The following is a 24049-nucleotide window of genomic DNA, read 5'->3' as shown; positions in this document are numbered from 1 at the left end:
CTCCAATCGCCTTTCGCGCAGTGACGTCATCGCCGGGCACTACAAGTCCCATCATGCGCCGCGCGCGGCCCCCTTTTCGGCGCGGAGGGAAAGCCTACAACTCCCAGAATGCAACGAGAAGAAGGCTAGACTGGAGCGCACAAAGGAGCTGTAGTTTCCTTACTGTGTGGGAAAGAATGCCTTAAGGCTGCAGTCCTAAGTATGTCTACTCAGAAGTAAGTCCCATTGTGTTCATTGTGCATAGGACACGACTGTCCTGGGAGTAGCCACACTTACCTGAGAGTAAGCCCCATTGACTATAATGGGACTTACTTCTGAATAAACATGCGTAGGCTTGGATTCTGAGAGTGAAATTCTATTTGCACCTATCTGGGAGTAAACCCCATTAGCTATCATGGTATTTATTTCTGAATAGACATGTCTAGGATGTTTTGCAGGTTGTGTCTTTCTGTCTTATGTGCTCTTTATGTGCTGTAATGAGATACAGGAAGCTGGATTAGATGGGCCTTTGGCTTGATCCTGTGGGGCTCTTATGTTCATAGAATGACTGGGCTCTAAGACTGCAATACTCTCTACACCTATTGGGTATAAATGCCATTGGCTATAATGGTACTTATTTCTGAGTAGACATGCATTGGCTGATTGGGCTCTAACAAACTAGGTTGAAGATGTCACCTACAAACAGGATGACCAGATACAATGGAGGACAGATTGCCATACCTTTAACCATTGTATGGAAGAGGGAATTTTAACAGGTGCAGTTCAGCATGGAAGCTCAGCACCTGCCAAAATTCCCTCCTTTATACTTAAAGGTATAGGTACTCTGCCCTTCATTGTACTCTGCCTGGTCACCCTGCCTACCTAGCTGGAGGACCTTTGCATGATATTAAGATCTTACTTAATATCATTTAAGTAATCTATCATTTAATATTATAGATCTTACTTAATATCATTTAAGGTCTTACTTAATATCATGATATAAGATGATATAAGATCTTCATGATGTAAGATCTTACTTCAGTAAGAAGTCCAGAGCCAGAGTCCCTGAGGCAGTTCATGGCAGAACACAGTCACATTCTGGCAACTCCTGCTGGAACCAACCAACCTTATCGGCCTCTGCATTTCCATTGGACCATTTCAGTGACATGGAGAGCGGGGATTTGCTGCATGGGAAACAGTCTGTCCTCCATATCTACTTTACCCAGGCTTCGTGCACCAGAGAGGACACTCTGTTCCAGAACCACTGTTCAGAGTGCGATACCAGTCTTCTGAGACTGAAGGATGCCAACACATAATTTTACAGCCCAATCCTAAACATGTTTCCTGAAAACTGAATCCACCAGTGTTTCATGCAAGCTGACTCTTATACAAGGCTGCAGTCTGATCCACACTTACCTGGGAGTAAGTCTCACTGACTATAATGGAACTTAGTTCCAAGTAGACATGCCTAGGATTGGGCTGTAAGAGCACATAGAATTGCACCCTTAATTAAAATGTTCTACCAGTACTACACTATTGGCTGGCAACCTTCAGTCTTGAAAGACTATGGTATAAGCCTACAGCACCCGGTATTCTCAGGCAGTCTCCCATCCAAGTATTAACCAGACCTGACCCTGCTTAGCTTCAAAAATTCATAATACAAAGTGCTTAAGGATGACATTGATATTATAAGAATAGACCCTTCAAACAAATTTGCTTGAGACCTACTTCAGATTTTTATGAGAGCATCTAAATTAAAACACTGAAATAATAAGCTAAGGGAGCTTCACAGCCTAAGCCTATTCATGTCTACTCAGAAGTAAGTCGCACTGTGTTCAATGAGACTTGATCCCAGGAAAGTATGGGTTTCCAGCCCCAGGCAATAAATAGCCACCCGTTCCCTTGAATGCTCTCCTGGAAAACAAACTCAGGTCAAGCACTAGAAGCTCAAAAGAGCCTCTTTCTCATTGGAGACTGGGGATTAATTCCGACCAGTGCTACAGTGGTTACATGGAACCCATAGGCTGCATCTGATTGGTCGCAGGGCAGCAAAGAGAGCAACGATTGGCTACAGATGTTTAGACGAGGCGGGCGGTCGCGGCAGCGTGCAGGTGAGCGGAAGCGGGTTGCTGCAAGAGATGGAAAGGAGCCGCTGGTAGAGTTTATCACTGCTCAGATTCAGTGACGCCCCAAACTGATTAGCAGCACAATCCTATGTAAGTCCTATTGTGGCCAGTGGGGCTTATGCTCAGGAAAGTGTGGATAGGATTGTAGCCTGAGTTTACAAATGATTGTGGGTTTATCAAAGGGGTGAAGAGATAATAGGGGGAAATGACAACTCATAATTGCATCATCAGTGTACTTTTCTGTGAAAATTCTTTTACAAAGTATTTAGTCTTTTTTTAACTTTTTCTAATGTGCATATATTTTTTTATATACATGCAAACTAGGGCTGATTTTATGGTCTGTGGAACTCCTTGCCACAGGATGTGGTGATGGCATCTGGCCTGGATGTCTTTGAAAGGGGATTGGACAAATTTCTGGAAGAAAAGTCCATCGCAGATTCCAAGCCATGATGGGTACATGCAACCTCTTGGTTTTGGAAGTAGGCTACCTGAGAAGGCCAGGGGAAAGGGAATGGCCCCAGGATGCAGGTCTCTTGTGGGCTCCCTAAGGCAACTGTGAGATACAGGAAGCTGAACTAGATGGGCCTTTGGTCTGATCCAGCAGGTTTCTTCTTATGGTTCAAGCCTGACTGAGTTTCTCTAGTTTCTTATTCAATTCAGGTGGCAGTTCTTTGTACACTGACCTTGGTACGATTTACTTCTGAGTAAACAAACATGTGTAGGATCAGGTGGACCAATGCCTATGCTCCAGAATAAACTTTGAATAATCTTAAATTGTAAGCCAATTCCTTTTGGGAGCAGTTGTTTGCTGATAGTTGGTCCAAAATTCTAGCTGCACGTAAACACACTTTTAAGCTTGCTTCCCCTACCTCTCCTATTTGCGACACCGTTACAGAAGAGGAACCAGTTGATCAGTGATACCCCTCCATCATTTTTGGGCCACGGTGACCACCAAAAGAGTGGTTCCTACAAACACTTGTAGCTTGGATGTTGTACTACTGGAGTACACGCACTCATTACACAAGGAGTTCTACTCCATGGCTCACAGCTAGGGACTAAACTTGGTTTAGGAGAGAACAATCTATTCTTTTTCCCCCTAGAGCTCCAAGTAATCCTAAATGTGCATGTATGAGATACCAGCACTTTCATGCTTATCACAGGGAAGCAGGCTCTCAGCTTCTTGTACTACAGTACATAACGCTTTACATTCTACAACTGTAAGTTGATTCAATTTTTCTAGGGGGTTTCATGCAAATATAGATGCATATAAACAAATGTTTTGTTTTACCAAACTCATGTTTTATGTGGTTGCAGGATATGGAATTGGGCATTTTCAGTTTACAGCCTGATTCTAACCATATTTACTTGTTATTTTGACCTACTAGTTTCAATGGTAGGTCATAATTTATTACCAGATAAATGATAGTAGTGCTTTGATAAGGTTTTAGTGTATATCATATTTTAAAACATTTTGTATCTTAATTCAGTTTCTGACCTCATGAATATTTGTGATCTGTAAGTTGCTGTTTTCTTCCATTTGTAAGTGAAGAGATTGAATTTTAAAGATGTCTTGCACTGAAACTGAGACTATAGTACATCTAATGACTGTGCTGGAATAAAAGACATTTTTTCCTTTGTAACCTCTGGATCATTCTGTCTAGTAGAATCTAAGATTAATTAGTTAAACTGCATGTTTTTTGTTTTTGTTTTGTTGTTTACCTGAGCACAATGCCTGTATGCTGGTTAGTGAGCAAAGATAGAAGCTGTCAGCGGATTAAGCTTCCACACTTAGAAGTGGTGGTGATAGGGCGTGGCCCGGAGACAGAGATAACAGACAAGAAGTGTTCACGAAGACAAGGTAAAGTGGAGGTTAAGGCTGCAATCTTAAACAAATGAGGGAGTAAGTACTATTTTGCTCAGTTGTCCTACTTCTGAGTAAGTATGCTTAGAATTGCACTGTAAATCTATTTCTGCCTTTTTTTTTGGCCTGATGACATAAATGCTCGGGTGCCAGACAGATTGCTGGGATATTATTACTGTAATAGCAAGAATGTTTATGTACCATTTTCAACAAAAAACAAGTTCACAAAGTAGCTAGATAAATGGTTTCCTGACCCCAAAGGGCTCACAACTGGAAAAGATGCAGAAGAAGTGCCAGCAAATAGCCATTGGAAAGGCTAGTATACTGGGGTAAATCAGGGGTAGTTAAGAGACTAAACTTTGAAGCAGGACATTATAGTTTGTGTTTCATCACTGCCATGAACTTGCTTGGTACCCTTAAACAAGCCACTAGCTTCTCCGCTGCAGTACCTCTCTTCCTAATTTATAACATCAGGATAATATAAGGTTGTTGCGTGGGTTACAATAATATGTTTGCACTCCCAACTGCTATACAAATGCTAAAACAATAGTATTCTATCATATCCTCCAGCGTTTTCCAGTTGGAAATACTGTAGATACTCTTGCATATTTGTAATATCTATTCTCACAACATTGTCTGGGCTGCCTTACATATTGCTGAAAAGTCTTCTCTATCTGCTGAATGTTACATTCATTTACTCTGCATTTGCCTCTCCTGCATTAGCTTGTGAGTCAGGGTGCCCCCCCCATACCAAAAACCACGGATAAGTAAATCTGCTGTTTTTGACCACTTAAACCCTCCAAAGGGTACCGGAGCTCTGCTCTGGTTGCCTCCAGAGGGCTTTCTGAAGCTCCTAAAGACTACATGCATCTGTCCATGGCCTCTTTAGGCTTCATAATGGTCTTTACGGCTGAAAAATGCTACTTCCAGTTTCCAGAGGGATGTTTTTAATGCCCTACGAGGCATTGGGAGTCCCAGAGAAGCCTGGAGGGGTGGTTTTTTCAGCTGTAAAGGCCATTCTGAAGCCTGCAGATGCTGCAGGAGGATGCACGCGGCCTCTGCAGGCTTCAGAAAGCCCTCTGGAGGTGATGGGAGCAGAGCTCTGGTTCCCTTCAGAGAGTTCAGGTGGGACCAAGTCTGGCTCAATGTGGGTCCAATAGGACAAGAGGAGCAAGAAACCAGGAAATGGGTCTTTAAAGCTGTTTTTCCACTGATTTGGTATCCACTGATTTTTTTTTTAATCCACTGGGAGTTCTAGAACAGAATTCCAGTGGATAATGAGGATAACCTGTAGCTGCAATTTCAGTGTGGTTAGCAACATTTGCTGTGGAGAAGAATGGAAGTGATACACTGGTATTTTGTGTCTGTATGCATTCATTTATACACATAAGTTTGTGGGAGAGGCTGAAGTCTGGAGAATTCTAGTGCACATGTGTTCTCATAGTATTTTGAAAGGGCACCCTCAAAGGCAAGCTGGGGATAGTTTTGTCATGGAGAGGTACCTGCAAAAAGGGTTTTATTACTGACAGATAAATAGATTTTCCACAAACAGGTACCATACTATAAAATAAGGACTGTTCCCTGGTAAATTGGGACAGTTGGCGAGTATGATATAATTAAAGCAGTAAAATATAGCAATCATTTGTTCCACTTAGTTATAGTTTCATTCTTGGCTGCATTTATTTTCCAGGCCTGCAAGGGTCACATTGAATTTCCTGGATTGAGAACAAATTGACAGGCGCCTGGTGCTTTTATATTTTAAAATTAAATTGTACTTCAGGTTTTGTTCTTTTGTGCTGATTTTTAGTACCCCCTACAAGTATACCCTTTTGCCCCCAACACCACAAGGTGGGTCTAATACAGGTTTGTTTGTTTTTTGCCACTTTTCTCTTCAGTGCAGCTAAAAGCAGATTGCAACAAAGGCTATGTCAAGGTTAAACAGGTATGTTCTTTTTTTCCCCTTAGTCCCCTTAGAACTCTTATTGGCATTCGGCATAAAGCTTGAATAGAAGGATAAAATGCTTGTGTCCACAGTCTCTGCTTTTTCTCTTTTTTGTGGTTTTGGGCTGGCTGCTGAAGACTTAAGGGCATGTCTGTGCAGTGAATTTAAGGCAGTCCCTAACTAGTTGAACTGTCATGCCTTCCAACCAAGGTTCCCTAGGAACTATGCATTGGTGAAGGAGCAAGTTGCCTCTAACAAGCAATTATTGGTTTCTTCACAAAATTACAGTTCCTAGTTCAACTAATTTGATGCTGGTTTAAATGTATAATGTAGCTATGCTTTTGGAAATCTAACAGAGCTTTGGATGTGGCTTTCAGAGACAGAAGCTAGTTTATCTCTACCTCAGCCGTCACTAACTTTCCTGCTTCTGTACTTTCTCTGTTCAGTCACAACTTTTGCTGATACATTCTACTGAAAAAGAAACAGACTTTGGGAAATGATACAAGCCTGCAAATATATTCACATTTACTTGATTTTGCATTATACTGAGGACATACATTGGGTTTTTTAATTGCTGTTGTAAAATTCACATAGCCCTATCTCAGAGAAGGGCAGTACTTCAGTGAATTTTACCAGTTGGGCTGTTTTACCCATTCCCCACCCACTTTGAGAAAACAGTGTAGGAATGGCTGCAACTGCAAGTGAATGCTATATTTACCCCTGACAACGTGTGGGAAATTGGATGGTGCATCTTGGCTCATTCCTGTGTTTTGAAAGATTTGCACCAGGCACTGCAAGGATGAAACATCCTTTTAGTCAGCTAAATTCCACCAATTGGCAAATGTTAGAAAAATCTACTGTTGCTGGGCTTGTTCCCTTCGTTGGCTTAGATTTCTCTGCCATTCTCACAACTCTGCTAGGTCATTGCCTAGGCAACCAAGGTAGCGAGAGAACCATATGCCACTTGACCTGAAGGAAGAAGCCTCTGAGGAATGGAAGATTTGCTTCTTTTTCAATTACAGTCCATGGAGTTCTTTTTCTCTGAGGGGCTCCTTTTTCTTGTTATGTATGTGTAAGTCAGGCTAAAATAAGTTTTCCAAAGGCTGACAAGGGAGTCGTTGAAGCCAATGTTCAAGGGAGAACCTTACCTTCTGTGACCAACATATGATTTCAATGAGGAGGCAATATTTCAAATAAGCAAAGATGATTTTTCTTGCGTGACTCTTTGCCATTTGCAAGTGATGAGTTGGTCTGACATGTCAGGAAATGGAAGTTGCCTCCCATTGAGTGGAAATAACCTGTGCCATCTGGAGCCCATTGTGTGTGTTTGCTTCTATTTTACTGACTTGCTAAGTAACAGAGAGTTTAATAGTGTTTCCCTTTGCCTAATCACTGCTAAGACCAGCTCAGTCCAGCAGAATTGTTGAGTAGTCTAGGAAGTGCAGCCAAAGTGAGATGAATTTATCTAATTTCTTTGCTCCCAATGAGGTTTAGTTCAACATATGATAAAAATTGTTGTAGGAATTTACCATTTTAGGCAGCAGGTGCAGGATTATATTTTTGAGTGGGGAAACAAAACTCCCCTCAATTTATTTTTCCTTCTTGACTTGTTTTTTGCTCTGTGTCTCTTTGATTCCTTCCTCAATTAATTCACTTTCTGCCTCTCTAATTTTTCTTCCCATAGCGCAGGGTTCTCCAAACCCCAGCCCAGGGGCCAGATGTGGCCCGCAACAAGCCTCTATCTGGTCCGTGGAAAGCCTCTGGTCCCCTGCAAACCTCTGGTGTGCTCAACCACATGTGACCAGAGCTGTACTCCAATTGTGTCTGGGGTGTGTTCTGAGGGCTGGGCTGGGCAGGCCAAATGCCTCCCCTCAGAATGCCTTCTAAAAGCCTAAAAATATCACTTCCTGGTTTTCCTGAAAAACCAGAAGTGATGTTTTTGCACCATTGAAGGCCTTAGGCTTTCTGAGGCTTTCTAATATATTTATTTAAATTTTATATTTAAAATTTATTTATTTTTCTATCCCTCGACACCGTGCCAGATATTTGATGTGGCCCTCTGGCCTAAAAGTTAGAAACCCCTGCTTTAGATGGCAAGATTATTATTGTGAATTTATTCCCACATGGTGAGTTTCCTATTTACCATGTTTCAGAAAACTTGTGTATAGAAAGCCACTGATTATGTCTTGTAACATAATCTCATCCTGCAGAGGCAAATTCACAAGACCACTGCCACACAGCAATTGCCAAAAAGAGTTGTCATGTCAAACTCAGCCTTCTGACTCAGTCCTATCTAAACATCACTCACAAATGCATATAATGAAACCCCAGTGCCTTTTTTTGAAAGAGAAAAACTGAGTTGCTTTAAGCATCTAGAACAGGGGTGGGCAAACCCTTGCCCGAGGGCCATTTGTGGCCCTTGAGGTCCCCCAATCTGGCCTATAGGGAGTCCCCAGTCTTCAATGAGCCTCTGGACCCTTGGAGATTGTTGGAGCCCGTGCTGACCCTCAACTGCTGATCATGACTGCCAAACGCGAGCTGTGGGTTGAGTAAGAGCAAGGCCTTTTATAATCTCTGTGTGTATTCTGCTTTTCCCTGGGCATTATTGTCCCCCCCTGTCTCTGAACAACTTATGTCTCCATGTGTTTCTGACTTGTTCTGTATGTTTTCACTGTGCAAGAGGTGTGTGGCAAACAGTTCATAATTCTTGTGTGATTCTACATGCTTGTATTATAGTTATGTGTATTATAAATAAGCTCAGTAAAATTCATTCGCTCATATAAATTATGTCTGTAATATATTCATTTATGTACATTTATTCAAATTTGAAATGCAAATTAATTTATTTTTCCCCGACCCCCAACACAGTGTCAGAGGGATGATGTGGCCCTCCCGCTAAAATGTTTACCTATCCCTGCCATAGGGGAAGTCTTACTTCTGCTTTCTATTTCTCTGTTGTGGTCCCTCAGGATTCTCTGTTTGGCCTCTGCTTTTCTCTGTCCTAGGATGATCTCATCACATCCTTTGTCCTTCAGTACTTCATAAATTGTGTATTGGTCATCCAGCTCTGCCACTCTACCCTAGAATTCTTGATGCGCTGGTTGTTTTTCACCTTAACTACTGCAGTCTCCTCTCTCGTCTTTCACATCTCCCCCAGGACTGGGCCAAGACAGCACCTGAGGCAATGTGTTAAATTCTGTCCCCCTTTTCTGATGATGAACCTGCCTCTGCTCCTTCTACTCCCTGGATTGGTATGGATGGAGCAGAAGTGGAGTGATGAGAGTGGTGGGCTAAAGAATCCATCCCTCTTTTGTCCATCCCGCTCTTCTTTTTCTAGTCCAGAGAGCGAGAGGAGGAGAAGTAGTGGAGGTGAGTAGATATATCAAGATTTATGCCCCTGCCAATTTGCTGCCTCAGATTAGTGCCTCAATTGGCCTCATGGATGGGCTGACCCTGGTCTCCCCACACTTCTATCAAGAACTTGTCTGCCAAAATCCTTTTCTACCTTATTTCCTCTGATCCCATGATATTTCTAGTCTGACTTCCTGTCCAGTCCCAAATGTTGCACTTGTCCTTATCTTCAAAATCTTCCAAGGTATTTCTCTATTGCTTATTTCTTTACTTTTCCATCCCAGCATATCCCTGCCTGTGATCATTGATCAAAAGTTGCTCCTGATTTGACAGGGCGCTCAGCAAAGTGCCTTGCATTAGGCTCTCTTAAAGTTCAGGAAGGTGGCATTTTGGTGGTGACAGAAGCAGGTCTTATAAATGTGGAGAGAATCATGGCACCCTCTCTCTCAGACAGGTCTTTGGGCTCTTAATGGGTAGAAGAAGAGAAGAAGGGCCTGTGCTATGCTTTTATCTCTTTCCTTGCTTCAGATGAGGAAGGGCATATCGAGGGCCTCCAAGCTGTCCTAAGACATGAAGAGCCTCTGGGGTTGTTGTCTGCATCCCATTTGTCTTAGAGATGGGGCTTTGGCTGCCCACAATGTTTGGGCCAGCTGCTACTACCTTGAGGCTCTCTTGTGGGCTTCCTGACCCATTGGCTCCTCCCATTGCATTAGAGGTTGTTACTCAGTTGCCCTTCCAAGAGCAGGTCTAGGCCCAGTCCTTCCCAGGGGAGGCCCAACCTTGATGGGCTCTGCCAGGGTGCTAGGGCCCTAATTGCTGCTCCTGGCATTCTGATGCCAGATCTGTCCTTGCTCGTCCTTGCTCCTTAGGCCTTTCTCCCTTGTGCTCCCTTATTAACTCATTTTTGCCATGCCCATAGGTGTACGCATTTGACCCCTGTTTTGTATATGCAATGTTGGGCAGAAATGGCTTAAAGGAACTGCTTCCCAGAACACCCTCATGATGCCACTTCTCTTGTCCCATCAAATCCCTTCTCAAAATACTCCTTTTTTTTGTTTTGTTTTTTATTTTTTTGTTACACCTCCATATTCTACTTTATTCATAACACCTCCATATGTTAGCCTCCATATTCTACTTTAAGTATGCATGGCTGAAATAATTACTGCAGATACTCACCTATAAGTCAGTCTCACAGATAAGTTGAAGGCAGGTTTTGAGCCAAAATCATGGGATTGTCTCTGACCCTTGGATAAGTTGGTGGCTAAACTTCGGGGGGTGTCTGACTATAGTTTTGTCTGATTTTATCCCAGATTCTGAAAAATAACTTACTAGTAATTGTTGTCTAAGAACTGTACAGTCTCTAATTTATTAAAAACATGGTAAAAGATCATAAGATACATTTTTATTCTCTTTACATTCTGGTCTTCACCATGTTTTTGTAAACACTATCATAGTAAGTGCACTGTAAACAACATACCAGTAAAACAGTGGTTCCCAATCTGGGGTTCATGTACCCCCAGGGACACTCAACAGGACCTAAAGAATGGAATAATGGCAGAAAAAGGCAGGTAGTGCTCCAGAATGCCTTGCAGGGCCAGCAAGGCAGGAAGGGGGTAGCTAGTTGTGAAGAATATGTGATGAATACATGAAGTCTGGGTTTTCATATAGAGGAGATGAAGGCTTATATTATTAATTACGAACATTTTGCTAATATGAAGAGTACAATTTATGAAAATGGGCTGCCAAGGGATATGCAAGTGAAAAAGGTTGGGAACCACTGCAGGAGATCCATGAATCAAATCCACCTTTAAGGTGTCTGGTTTGTTAAACCAGAAGGTCTACATACAACATACAACTTATAACACATAACTGGGAGTGTGCAATTCAGTTCACAGCAGAGAGATGAGCAAGTGCAGCTGCACATAGTAGCAACACTTCTTACTCAGAAGCAGATGCACTGCTTTCCATGAGTGTTATTCTTAAGTAATGGTGCACTGAATTGTAATCTGGGACTTTGTTTCAAATGGAAAAGACATCCTGGTGTTGAAAAATAACAGACCTCTGCCTAATGCAAGCATTTTCAAAACAGAAGGAGGTTGAGCCCTTTTCTCTGGAGGAGGATAAAAGGTTAACTTTGGCTGGAATTTCCCAGGGCAGTTACCATAGAAATTAACAGCCCTCTAATGATCTCTGCATTGCTTATAATGATCATGGTGCCTGCCCCTTGAAACCAAACTCAGGACTGTTCCTGAGGAAACAGGAATTGAAAAAACTCTGCCTGCTGATTGATTACTTGGCAAAAATTTGTCCCCTGTGGTATGTATTTTTCCTCTGTTTACTCCTGCCTCTTTTTCCCTTTTCTAATCTCCATTCTGCTTCTCCATTCTGTGTATTTTCTAGATTGTAAGACTTTCAGAATAGGGGCCTGTTCTCTCATCTTTTGTAATGTGCCATGTACATACAACTGTATTCATAAATAATTACAGAAGTATGAGGAAGGTAGTCTGCTCTCAGCTGTACCACCCACTGCTGTAGAGTTACTGAAGTGTAGTAGCTGTAGCTGCCATCAGTGCCTGAATGGAAGGCTCCCAAGAGCCTCTCTGTACTTTCTGAGAAAAGAAAGGGCAGCGTATAAAGTATAACTGCAGAGATATACTTCATCACTTGAAGCTGCAGTCATGATGTGATGAATGTACATGTGTGAACTGACCAATATTATATTTCAACCATTGCGTTCCTACCTGAGATTTCATGTTGATGTAGAGAATGTGTTGAATACAGTATCCTACTCTGGTTATAATGTGCTGCTAGAAGAGCATGATTTGTGGGCTCTTGAAAATGCAGGAAATACCACACCTCTCACGTAAAAAAAAAAATCATTTAATAATAATAATAATAATAATAATAATAATAATAATAATAATAATAGGTATTTATATACCGCCTTTCTTGGTCTTTATTCAAGACTTTATTCAAGGCGGTTTACATAGGCAGGCTTTATCTAAATCCCTTATTAAATAGGGATTTTTACAATTTGAAAGAAGGTTCTCTCTTTCAAGAACCACTACATTCAGGTGTTTTATTCCGATCTGGCTTCACATTCTGGCCTCCATCCTCCCACACTCAGAGCAGATGGAATAGCTCGGCTTCAGCTTGTCAGCTGCTTCAAGGTCACACGGTGCCGGTGGCCTCGAACTGGCAACCTTGTGGATGTTATCTTCAGGCAGACGGAGGCTCTACCCTCTAGACCAGACCTCTTGCCCAGTTTGCATGAGTAAGAAAAATGTAAAGAGCTATAAATGCAAGAAACAGTTAAACAATGCAGTGTCTACTTCTCTTTCTTGACTGGAACAAACCAAAATATTTTTCTGCTTCTGCACAGCACTTTCAGAACCATAGGCCTGTCCATGACTTCAGTGGATATTAGTAAATAAATGCCATTTATTTGGAAAAGTGGTTAGCTAGCTTATTTTTCTCAATTACTGCCACTCCCTAATCTAATCAACCAGCTTTTTCACATTTCTGTATGAAATCCTTCCACAATTATTAACCCATATTTGAGGTACTGTAATCATAAGCTGAATTTAGTCATCATCCTTGCATATTGCAAAAAGATCATATACCCAAGTGTTAATTCCTCTGGGGCATCTAGTATCTTATATCCAGGGATATCACATAGTATTCATAAATTTGCCAGCCAATTTTTCTCCTTTATATGTAACCCTGCTAAATGTGTAACTAGATGCCCATGGCACCTACATTTCAGCAGTCCTCATGCTGGATGCAGCTGCATCAGACCCGTCCTTACACCACTAACATTTTTCAACCAGCACAGGGTGAAGTAGCACCTTGATACAACCTTGGTTTGGGTTTCAGTGTTAAACATACAGGAAAAACATAACCTATTTTTCATACCTATTGCCAGAAATGCTCTTATATGGTACTAAGTTCTTTATCTCATTGCTACACAATAGCCTTCCTCATTGAGGCTTATGAAAATTGAATATATTTTAGAAACATAGACTTTTAGTCAAGGTTTCAGTAAGATTTGCTGTTTGGATAATGTCAGTGCTATAAATTTGTTCAGACTTGTCTTTTATAGTACAAAATGCCTAATTCAGCAATATTGAAATAAGGCATTCCTCTAACCCTATTCTTTTTCTGTAATATTGTATCTTGAAATTTATAAAGTTCTCATTCTTCTTCTACAGCTCTTTCTGCCTTATTGGGGCAATTTCAGCCATGTGTCTGTATTACCTAAAATGGTTTACAAATCCAAGTTCTTTAGCAAAACTCTGTGTGTAGGAGAAATGCTTGGATTCAAACTTCCTAGATGTGTTCTATACCTGTAATGAACGGAGACAGATGCTGATGTTTTTTGTTGGTCTTTTTTTTTTTTTTTTTTTGCTTTGAAGATAGGAGTCAATCCAACCAGTATTGATCTAGTGAACATTGGCAAGGACCAGGAAACAAAATTGAAGCCAGGACAAATCCTCCATATTGTTAATAACCTGTACCCGTACAGAGTGCAGTTTCTAGAGGAAATGGGAAGCTGCATTAGTGGGAACCCAATGAAATCAAAAAGTGAAAAAAGGCCTTCGGACGAATCTGCAAACAACAATATGGCAAGCATGCATGGAAAACATGTAAAAACGGAGACCCAAGGCAGCAGTTCATGTTCCATGCTCAGTGACAGCAATTGTTCTGCATCTTTGCATGAAAGCGCTTCCAGCAAAAAGGTGAGTAGACAAACACTAGCGTCAACTGGTGGATGAATACAGTAAGCAAAGCAATTTCTGCTCCCCTGGGAAATGTAGTTCTCTGAGATCTAGTACTAGATATCTTTAACAGTGCCCTCATGAAAAATTTCCAGTATTCTTTGGGGGGAGCCATAATAGCAAGACTGAGACAACACTGATATGCTTGTACTGTGGATATGTTCTCAGTATTTGTAGTTGGGTATTTGTAAGAAGGGATCTGTAGAAAGAGCTTACTATAGGTGGCTGACTGTTGGGTTTCAACTCCTTTTTGTTCTTCCAAACCTTATAAAATGTGGGTTCAGTAACTGACATTCTGAATTAGGGTCTGCAAGTCACATGTTCAGGATGGAAAAGGGATCAGGCACCATACCAATTGTTTCTAATCTTTAATGAGAGAAACCATGAAATAGCCAGTACAGGTATCTTTGCAGAGCCTAGCCTAGATGTCTTTAAAGGCTGGATGGACAGATTCATGGAGGAAATGTCCATCACCGCACGTTACAAGCCATGATGATCATATGCAACCTCTGAGTTTAAGAGCTAGCCTGTTTCTGAATGCCAGATGCAAGAGAGTGGCAACAGGACAGGAATATCTTTTGTCTTGAGTACTTCGTCCTGGTGGACCACTGCCAGATACAGGAAGCTGGACCAGGTGGGCACTTGGCCTGATCCAGGAAGGCTCTTTTTATGTCCTCACTACAGTTGTTCCCAGGAGCAACAGCTGGAAGTGACTTCAGAGTTGCAAACATGTTGCAGTTCAACAGTGGACCTCCCCAGCCCTGTGCGTGGGGCAAAGGTCTGTGATGGCACCCCCCGTGAGCTGTCGCTGCCCCCCTCGCTCGAAAAACCACCCCCCAATCACCTCAAGCTCATGGAGCCTCGTGTGATCTCCACCTGCGTTGGAGAAACCTCTGTGAAGTTCCCCGATGCTTTATACTGTGCTTCCGGAAAACGGGAAGCAGTTTCTGCTGCCATCGGGGGTCTCAGAGAGGCTTCTGCGGGGTCCTACTGGCTGGCGCCTAGGGCTTTTGCCCCATCTTGTCTATGGGAGGTCCGCTGCTGTTGTAGTTTTGTCTACTTCCAGAAGGCATCCATAACTCCGAGTGCTTCCTAAAACGTTTTTGCTATATGGTTTTGTTGATCTAGGCCAGGGGTGTACAAATTTTTTGGCAGGTGGGCCACATCATCTCTCTGACATTGTGCTGGGGGCAGGATAAAAAAGAATTAATTTACATTTCAAATTTGAATAAATTTACATAAATGAATATATTAAGAGATGGAACTTGAATGAATGAAGGTCTTGCAATAGCTCAAGGCCTATAAAAGACCTTGCCCAAAGCAAGGCCAGCCTTTCCTTCACCACCACTGCTGCATCACAGATGTAAAAGAGCAAGCAATGGAGGGCATCCTCGTCCCACAGCTCACACAAGAGGTTGAACAGTCGCCCTCACACTGAGAGCAGTTGTTGGTCAGTGCAGGCTCCAGCAAGTCTCCGGAGGGCCAGAGGCTCATTGGAGACTGGGGGCTCCCTGTAGGCCAGATTGTGAGTTCCCAAGGGCCACAAGTGGCCCCTGGGCTGGGGTTTGAGCACCCCATATCTAGGCCACAGTTTTAAGCATGCATATTTGGAATTGTGTTGCATTGAACTAATGAAGTTGTTTTTCTAAGAATACAAAATATCTGTAGGATTTGGCTTTTAGTCTCTTAGTTGTTCCTTTAAAATTACCCTCTTGTTTATTCCTTTAGGAATACTTGGGGCACTGGAGTCAAGGTCTAAAGGTTTCTATGCAAGATCCAAAAATGCAGGTAAAAATCTCATCTTGGGTTACAGTGAAGCTTTCAGTATGCAATTGTATGCTATGTGACCTTAAAATTGTAGTGTGGACATAAGCTGTTTTGTGTCTCTACTAGGTTTATAAAGATGACAGGGCTGTAGTTATAAAGGATAAGTATCCAAAAGCTCGCTATCACTGGCTAGTGTTGCCATGGGAGTCCATCTCCAGCTTGAAAGCTGTGACTCAGGAGCACCTTGAACTTCTGGAACACCTGCATGCCACTGGGGAAAAGATGGTCCAGCAGTGCCCTGAAAAAGACACCTTGCATTTCAGACTAGGCTACCATGCCATTCCCAGCTTTAGGTAATGCATGATTGTGTTCAGAACTGTTTTGTGCTATGTAAAACACCAGGGGTCCACAGATGTGGCCATCTGGTCACCAGTGGCAACCTTGAAACTGGCAAGAATGCCAGTGGGCATCACATGCCCACATGAGAGAATGCCTGCCTCACTTGTGGATATTCTGTTACTTTGAGGTCTCCTATTTTGTCCTACACAGCTTCCCTAAGGGGAATGGAGTGTAGCAGAGGTGCCCCAAAAGAATTCACATCAACCAAGCACAATCAAACTTTGTGGACCTCTGGGGCGTAAACTATATTTTTGCCTTTGCTGTGAATTTGAGTAACTATTCTAAGTTTAATGAATGCTCTGAAGTTTTAATTGTTGTTGTTTACTGCTGACGCTCTGCCCTGTTGCTTAAGCAATGTACTTGAATGGCCCTTTTGATTCAGAACGTAGAGTCTCAAGACTCTACCCAAGAGTACCCAAGACTGACATTCAAAGCTGTAATTACAGTAAATTCACACTTGACAGAATAGTCTTGTTTGCTGCCTGTCTGCTGCAGTGGGGAATGCTCATGTGATGTTATTCAACTATAATCGGCAAAGCTCAATTCTAAACTATGTATGTGTATGATCAGGGTTTAAGCCCTCAAAATGGCAATTGGTACAATTAAAGACATACCTTACATGAGTCTCGTCAAAAACCACCCCACATATTTTTATATACTGTGTTTCAAAACAGGAGGAAAAGACCTGTTGCAGTTTTCACCTTGGGAACAGACTGGGCCTGTTCAGAGGGTAGTGGGCTCTCAGTGTTCTATCTGGGTAGGGTTGGGAATGAGCCTTGGGCTCTTACCTTTTCCCTGTAGAGAGGGGGGAACACTGGAGATCCTGTATTTATTTAAACCCACTATCTCCATGAGAGTTCAGTTCTGTGCATAGATTCTACCATAATGTTGTGGATGAGCCCAAGATTTTGAAAACTCTTTGTTATGAAACATATCAGTGTGGTGCTTGGCTTTATGATGGAAAGGCTTGTGTATTGCAAGGATCTTCCATCTACACAAGGATACCCTGCAGAGTCTTGCCCACTGCAGACCCAACCACCCAATTTGTGGATCAAGCATAGGCTTTCACCATGATGGTGTTTGGCAATCTACTGATCCACGTAGGAATAAATTCACTTACATAAACTATTCACCTATCTATGGGGAAAATGGTAGGAGTGTACTAGCAGAACTCAGTAGCAAATATAGGACAGTGGAACAAAATAGGAAATTTTCAGAATTCTGCCCCTTAGGCAGAATAAATGAGTATGACTGTGGGTAGGCATGTTTCCTTTTTGTTCCACTATCCATGCTAGAATTACTGGAACAATTAAAAATTGAATAATAATAATGGGCGTGGCCCTTATTGTGTTGGGGAATTTGAGCCCCCAAACCATTGGTGCTATTGTGATCCAGAAGATCTAGATCTGTCTTGAGCCATGAGCTTACTGATTTCATCCCAACAGCATTTTTTCTTAAGCTAGATAAACTCAGGTAGTTTAATTATGATCACCACACATCTTCCTAAATGAGTTTGCATGCTACCAAAGCCTCAAGATGGGTTTCTATTAAGAAATGGTAGTAAGTATGAGATTAGTACATATAGTGAGTTGATACTTACATATAGTATGTGAAATTTTTGCCAAGTAATCAAGGTCCAATTATCACTTTGCCTTATCTGCGGGTCAATCAGAGGGCAGAGCCTTTCAACTCTGAAAAGTTTCATTTCTTGGCTCAGCTCAGGCCGGCACCTCCTTAGTTGCTATAGTAATTTTCCTGGGACATTCCAGCCAAAGTTAACCTTTTATTCTCCTTCCTTCTGCTGCAGTGGTTCTGCTTGGCAAATGCTTGCAAAGCAGGTCTGTTTTTTGAAACACCAGGATGGGATCCTCCTTCCCAGGCTACAATTCAGTGCACCATTACTTAAGAATAACACCCATGGAAAGCAGTGGGTCTACTTCTGAGTAAAAAGGGTTGCAAATATCTTGTCTCTCCACTGTGAATTGAATTGCACACTCCCAGTTATGTGTTATGGGTTGTATGTTGTATGTAGAGCTTCTGGCTTAACACGCCAGACACCTTAAAGGTGGATTTGATTCATGGTTCTCCTGCAGTGGTTCCCAACCTTTTTCACTTGCATATCCCTTGGCAGCCCATTTCCATAAATTGTACCCTTCATATTAGTAAAATGTTTGTAATTAATAATACAAGCCCTCATCTCCTCTATATGAAAGCCCAGACTTCATGTGTTTATCACTGTGTTTTCTCTTTTCATCTGTTTGAAGAACAGAAGACTCTGCCTTTGCACTGTTTTGCACCAGAAGTGTGCTGAGAAATTCTGGGTGATTGATCACTTTCCATATTATGTTTCAGCTTTTTTACTGTGCTGGTTTTCAATCACTGGTTCATACATGAATTGATGACCAAAAACTAGCTACTGGTGGGGCTTTCACAGTCAACTAGCTACATCCCTTCCTGCCTTGCTGGTCCTTGCAAGGCATTCCTGTCTTGCAAGGCATTCTGGAGCACAACCTGCCTTTTTCTGCCATTATTCCATTCTTTTTCAAGTACTCCTAAAGATCCTGTTGGGTGTCCCTGGGAGTACATGAATCCCAGGTTGGGAACCACTATTTTACTGGTATGTAGTTTACAGTGCACTTACTTTGATAGTGTTTACAAAAAGGTGGTGAAGACCAGAATTTAAAAAGAATAAAAATGAATCTTATGATCTTTTACTATGTTTTTAATAAATTAGAGACTACAGTTCTTAGGTAACAATTAGTGGTAGGTTATTTTTCAGGATCTGGCCTCAGGTAAAACCAGTCAAAACTATAGTCAGACACCCCCTAAGTTTAAAACCACCACCCCCGACTTATCCGAGGGTCATAGAAAATTCCATGATTGTTGACTCAAAACCTGCCCTCGACTTATCTGTGGGGTCAGCTTATAGGCAAGCATCTGCAGTGATTTAAAGTTGCCCATTATCAGAAGAAAAGGCCATCTTCTAATGTTTTGCTTGGTTTTCTCAGCCACCTACATCTTCATGTCATCAGCCAGGACTTTGATTCTGAGTGGCTCAAAACTAAGAGGAACTGGAATTCTTTTACAACAGAATACTTTGTAGACTCTCAAGGTAACACTCTGTGCTGTCTCTCAGATTTCTCATACTGCTGATTGTCTATTATCTATTTTTGGAGTTTTAGTTTGCTAAATGTGGATTAGGGTCAAACTAGCCCTGATGGTAGCAGCCATGTGTATTTTAATCACCTGTCTGTGCACTGTCCGCATATAAGGGAATGGGTGAGTTCTGCTCAGAGGCATACCGTACTGCCCTGGCGCTTGGGCAGTGGTAGCACAATATCATGTGACATCATGATGTCATTTCCAGGTTCTCCCCAAAGGCGGGGCACTCGCTGCTGCAGTTTCGCACGCCCTGTTCCTTCTCCTTCCTGTTCTTCTTCTCCTGTTCTTCCTTCTTGTGGAGGTTGGAAGCCTCCACAGGAGAATAAATGGGGCTTGCAAAGCCACCAGCACCTCCTCCATAACAAAGGTGGATGTATATTTTTGTTTTGTTTTGTTCTTTCTCTGTATTTTATGCCAATAAAGGTCCTACTGAACTGAACAAAGGTGGAACCTGGGGGACAGTCATGCCCCCCATCGTAGTGTCTGGGACATGTGCCCCTCAGGCTCCATCCAAGTTATGCCACTGAATCTGCTGGTAACATCAGGAAGGCACACCAGTGAGGGGAGCTGCATTTTTCTTGCCTTTTTATTTCTTCAGTGTTTAATAAGCTTGACCATGTGCGTATTATTGAATGTTTGTTCTCAAATACGTTGTCTTTTCCCCTTTCCCTTTAGTGGTGATTGAGATGATAAAGAAGAAAGGAAGGGTAAATGTGGGCAGCAACATTTCTGAACTCCTGAAATTGCCTCTGAAATGCCATGTGTGCAAACAGCAGCAACCGACTATCCCTAAGTTAAAGGAACATCTTAGGACACATTGGCCAAAATGATTTGTGGGATATCTGTTCTAATACGCTCATTAAAATTTTACTGATTATAGGGTCAACTGAATTCCATTGTTAACATGTGGATTAAAAAGATCACACCTTGACTTTAAAAAAAGTATCAGAATGTATTTAAAATTTGAGTTCTTCTTAGGGTGATAGATTGCAGGTGGCTATTTTGACATGGATATTACACAGAGGAGAAATATAATACATAGGAGAATCTTTCATATGTTGCAATGCCCTTGACCATTTTCAGCAGAACACAAAAGACTCAGTTGCTTGTGTATGGAGAGGAGTAACAAAAAGGAATAGTCTCAATTTTTTTTTTCTCTCTCTCTCCAAAGGAGGAAATTTTTAAAAGGGAATTTAACTGGATTTGGGGTATGGAGATGGAAATTAAATGATTGCTTCTGTCATTTGACTTACTGTAATTGCCTTCCCCCTCCATCCTTGACATGAGTTGCCGAAATCCATAGCAGTCAGGGGGAAAAAAGTGATTATTGAGCTCCATCACTGTAATTTCATTGTATAGGTGAGAACAGACTGAAAAGATAGCAGATAGATTCTCTTGAAAAAGTTACTGAGTTAATATTGGGATCTAATGTTGTCCTGTTACCAAAAGGGCTGTTTTGTATAGGGGAATAATTACACTGCCCTTATGGGAAACTTCAGGACCATAGGCTGGATAACAAGATGGCATAATGCAGAGAAATTCCCTTTTAGCTTAAGGAGGAGACTGAAAGAAAACTTTTAATAAAATTATTTTTTTTTTACAAAAGCACACAGGTAAACATAATGCACATGAAAAATGATGAGTCTTGGTCCTAGTACTTGCATCTAGTGTACCTAGCTTTATGGTGGTTGCATGTGAAAAGAATTTGGTGCATCCAAGGAAATTAGAAAGGGAACAGTTGTAGGGGTCCCTGGTCTGCGAAACCCAGTTGCTAACTAAAGATGGGGAGAGAAGGGGAGAAAAAAAAGGGGGGAAAGAAAGGAAAAAGTCCCAGACGCGAGATAGTTACCTGACTTGTAGAGCAGTTGGATGGGGGGGAGGGAGAGTCCTGTGGAGGACCCTCTGATGCTGAGGGAGAGCCAGAGAGAGAGCATGTGGGCAGAAGCCCTCTCTTAAAAGGGGTTTTTTCCAGACCTGGAGCTGACCTGGATGACCTGAATGTGCTTGCTTACTACACACAGTGGGGTATTTGGAATATGTAAAACATTGAAAGGATTATCAGCAAAATTCAATAGGGTCAAATGACTGTCTTCCTAGCTGGGGGAACTTACACAATACAGTAACCCAGGAAAGCAGTTCAAATTTGCATAGAGTACTTAAGCAGTGATTGAGTTAAAACAATACAATGAATAGGAGACACTTAAACAATGATTTACTATGCCAGACTTCTTCCTCCTAGAGAGGTGGATGTTCTTCCTCCTAGAGAGGTGGCTGTTGTAACCATGAGCTTGTGGCTTGACCTGATTGTGACCTGTGTGTTGAGGTTTAATGCATTTGCATAAACAGTGATTGGATTAGAAGACACTTTTGCATAAACAGTGATTGGGTTAAAACAATACAATGGATACAGTGACCACATGGAAGTGGAGGTTGTGTAAGCCATGAGCTTGTAGCTTGACCAGATTTTGGAAGTTTGGCCTGTGAGAAGTTTGGCCTGCAACCAGATATAAAATCACAACTAAGGAAAAGGGGATTTTCACGTAACAGTCCCTGAAGTCCTGAGTCAGACAAGGAGGCAGCTTTTCACAGAATTGCATATTTCCTCTTGCCTGAGTTAAATGGTACTTCAGTCTTTAAGCCTTAGTGTTAATTAACTATCAAGCTTGCAAGAGAGGGCACAATCCACTCATGAGCTAGGTGGCTGGAATATGAGTCAGTGCACCAGAACAGGCTATTAACAGCTGTTGGCAGTCAGGGAGGGAAGAGGCAGGAGCTGGGCAAACCAGCATGCTCTGGCTTCTCCAGATCCAGCTCTTGTAGGTTGTGGAAGGCTGGATCTTTTCTCCCAGGCACTGAAGTTTAAGTAGCATAACCTGTTAAGAGCTTCAGTCCCAGGAGCTGCATGCACACACTTCTGAATGATAATCTGTTGCTTAATTGTTCTGGCTGGATCTTGTGTGTGGTCTGGCTGCACATAATCTCTGTGCCAGGGCAAAATGCCTTGCTGGAAGGTGAAAGACTTCCCTCCAGGGCGCAATGTGGTTTTTGTGCACATAGGCATTTGCATGTGCAAACGTGGGTCTGAAGTGTCATTTGGCTTTCCTGTGTTAGATCTGGCTTCTTGAAATGTCTACATACATTTCATGTACATACATGTACATCTACATACAAGCTCAGCCAAGGGACTATAAAGGTCAACTTGGATTGCCCCATCAGCTCACCCTTACAATTCTGAGATTCAAGTCCTGCACTCTTGCACTGTCTTGACTTCATCTTTAAAGATATTATCCTGTCTGGGTCTTTCTGCTGCAGTGATAACAGCATCTTCATAAAGCTGTGTGGGGCATTTTTGTGTATTAAAAATGTGTGCTGCATTAGCAGCCTTCTAGTTCTTTGGTAACTTGGTTGGACAAAGAGACAATTTGCATGCTTACAGTTAGCACTATAACTGCAAATAAACATTTGTTCTTCCAAAAAAAATTAAAAAAACATGTCTTGAACAATTCTCATTCATTACATAAGCATGTTGAATTATAAATAAGGCTTTTGTCATTAGTTGGTTAATCAAAGAAAAGGCCTTTGTATGCAGTTTGTATGCAAAAGGCTATTTGTAATGCAATAAAGCAGTGGTTTTCACACATGTAGCACTGGGACCCACTTTCTAGAATGAGAATCTGTCAGGACCCACCAGAAGTAATGTCATGACCAGAAGTGACATTATCAAGCAGGAAAATTTTTAGCAATCCTACCCACATTTTCCCAGCGGTAAGTCCCATTGACTATCATTGTTAAAAGCGTACATGTAGTAGCCTGTTAAAAGTTCAGTTCCCCAAATGCAGTCACATAACATGGCAGCATCAAGTCAAATGGATTTAATATTGTGCGGTTCGCAGGACCTGGTTAGAGATGTAAACGTTACTGAGCCATTGGGGAACAGTGATCATGCTGCGATCCGTTTTGACGTGCACGTTGGGGGAAGAATACCAGGCAAATCTCTAACAAAAACCCTTGACTTCCGACGGGCGGACTTCCCTCAAATGAGGAGGCTGGTTAGAAGGAGGTTGAAAGGGAGGGTAAAAAGAGTCCAGTCTCTCCAGAGTGCATGGAGGCTGCTTAAAACAACAGTAATAGAGGCCCAGCAGAGGTGTATACCGCAAAGAAAGAAGGGTTCCACTAAATCCAGGAGGGTGCCCGCATGGCTAACCAGCCAAGTTAGAGAGGCTGTGAAGGGCAAGGAAGCTTCCTTCCATAAATGGAAGTCTTGCCCTAATGAGGAGAATAAAAAGGAACATAAACTGTGGCAAAAGAAATGTAAGAAGGTGATACTGGAGGCCAAGCGAGACTATGAGGAACGCATGGCCGGCAACATTAAGGGGAATAATAAAAGCTTCTTCAAATATGTTAGAAGCAGGAAACCCGCCAGAGAAGCGGTTGGCCCTCTGGATGGTGAGGGAGGGAAAGGGGAGATAAAAGGAGACTTAGAGATGGCAGAGAAATTAAATGAGTTCTTTGCATCTGTCTTCACGGCAGAAGACCTCGGGCAGATACCGCTGCCAGAACGGTCCCTCCTGACCGAGGAGTTGTCAGATAGAGGTTAAAAGAGAAGATGTTTCAGACCTCATTGATAAATTAAAGATCAATAAGTCACCGGCCCTGATGGCATCCACCCAAGGGTTATTAAGGA

At 42.1% G+C, this 24049-nt stretch overlaps 1 protein-coding gene across 4 annotated transcripts; it reads left to right on the top strand.

Moving 5' to 3' along the window:
- Window positions 1-119: 119 nt before the first annotated feature.
- APTX (aprataxin) lies at window positions 120-20251 on the top strand. Of its 4 annotated transcripts, none has more exons than XM_066615326.1 (9): window positions 120-215; window positions 3206-3322; window positions 3830-3963; window positions 5862-5908; window positions 13675-13998; window positions 15766-15825; window positions 15931-16157; window positions 19212-19315; window positions 20041-20251. In XM_066615326.1, the coding sequence occupies exons 1-9, from the start codon at window positions 202-204 to the stop codon at window positions 20193-20195; spliced, it is 1182 nt and encodes a 393-aa protein (XP_066471423.1). In that variant the 5' UTR covers window positions 120-201; the 3' UTR covers window positions 20196-20251. The 4 variants fall into 4 exon arrangements, with proteins under 4 accessions (XP_066471423.1, XP_066471425.1, XP_066471426.1 ...); XM_066615327.1 differs by lacking the exon at window positions 120-215 and adding an exon at window positions 2104-2195; XM_066615328.1 differs by lacking the exon at window positions 3206-3322.
- Window positions 20252-24049: the final 3798 nt, after the last annotated feature.

Source organism: Tiliqua scincoides, chromosome 2 (genome assembly GCF_035046505.1).
Source record: "Tiliqua scincoides isolate rTilSci1 chromosome 2, rTilSci1.hap2, whole genome shotgun sequence".
NCBI classification, from domain to species: domain Eukaryota; kingdom Metazoa; phylum Chordata; class Lepidosauria; order Squamata; family Scincidae; genus Tiliqua; species Tiliqua scincoides.
The sequence above is the reverse complement of the archived record's forward strand: the minus strand, read 5'-3'. Positions and strand labels throughout refer to the sequence as shown.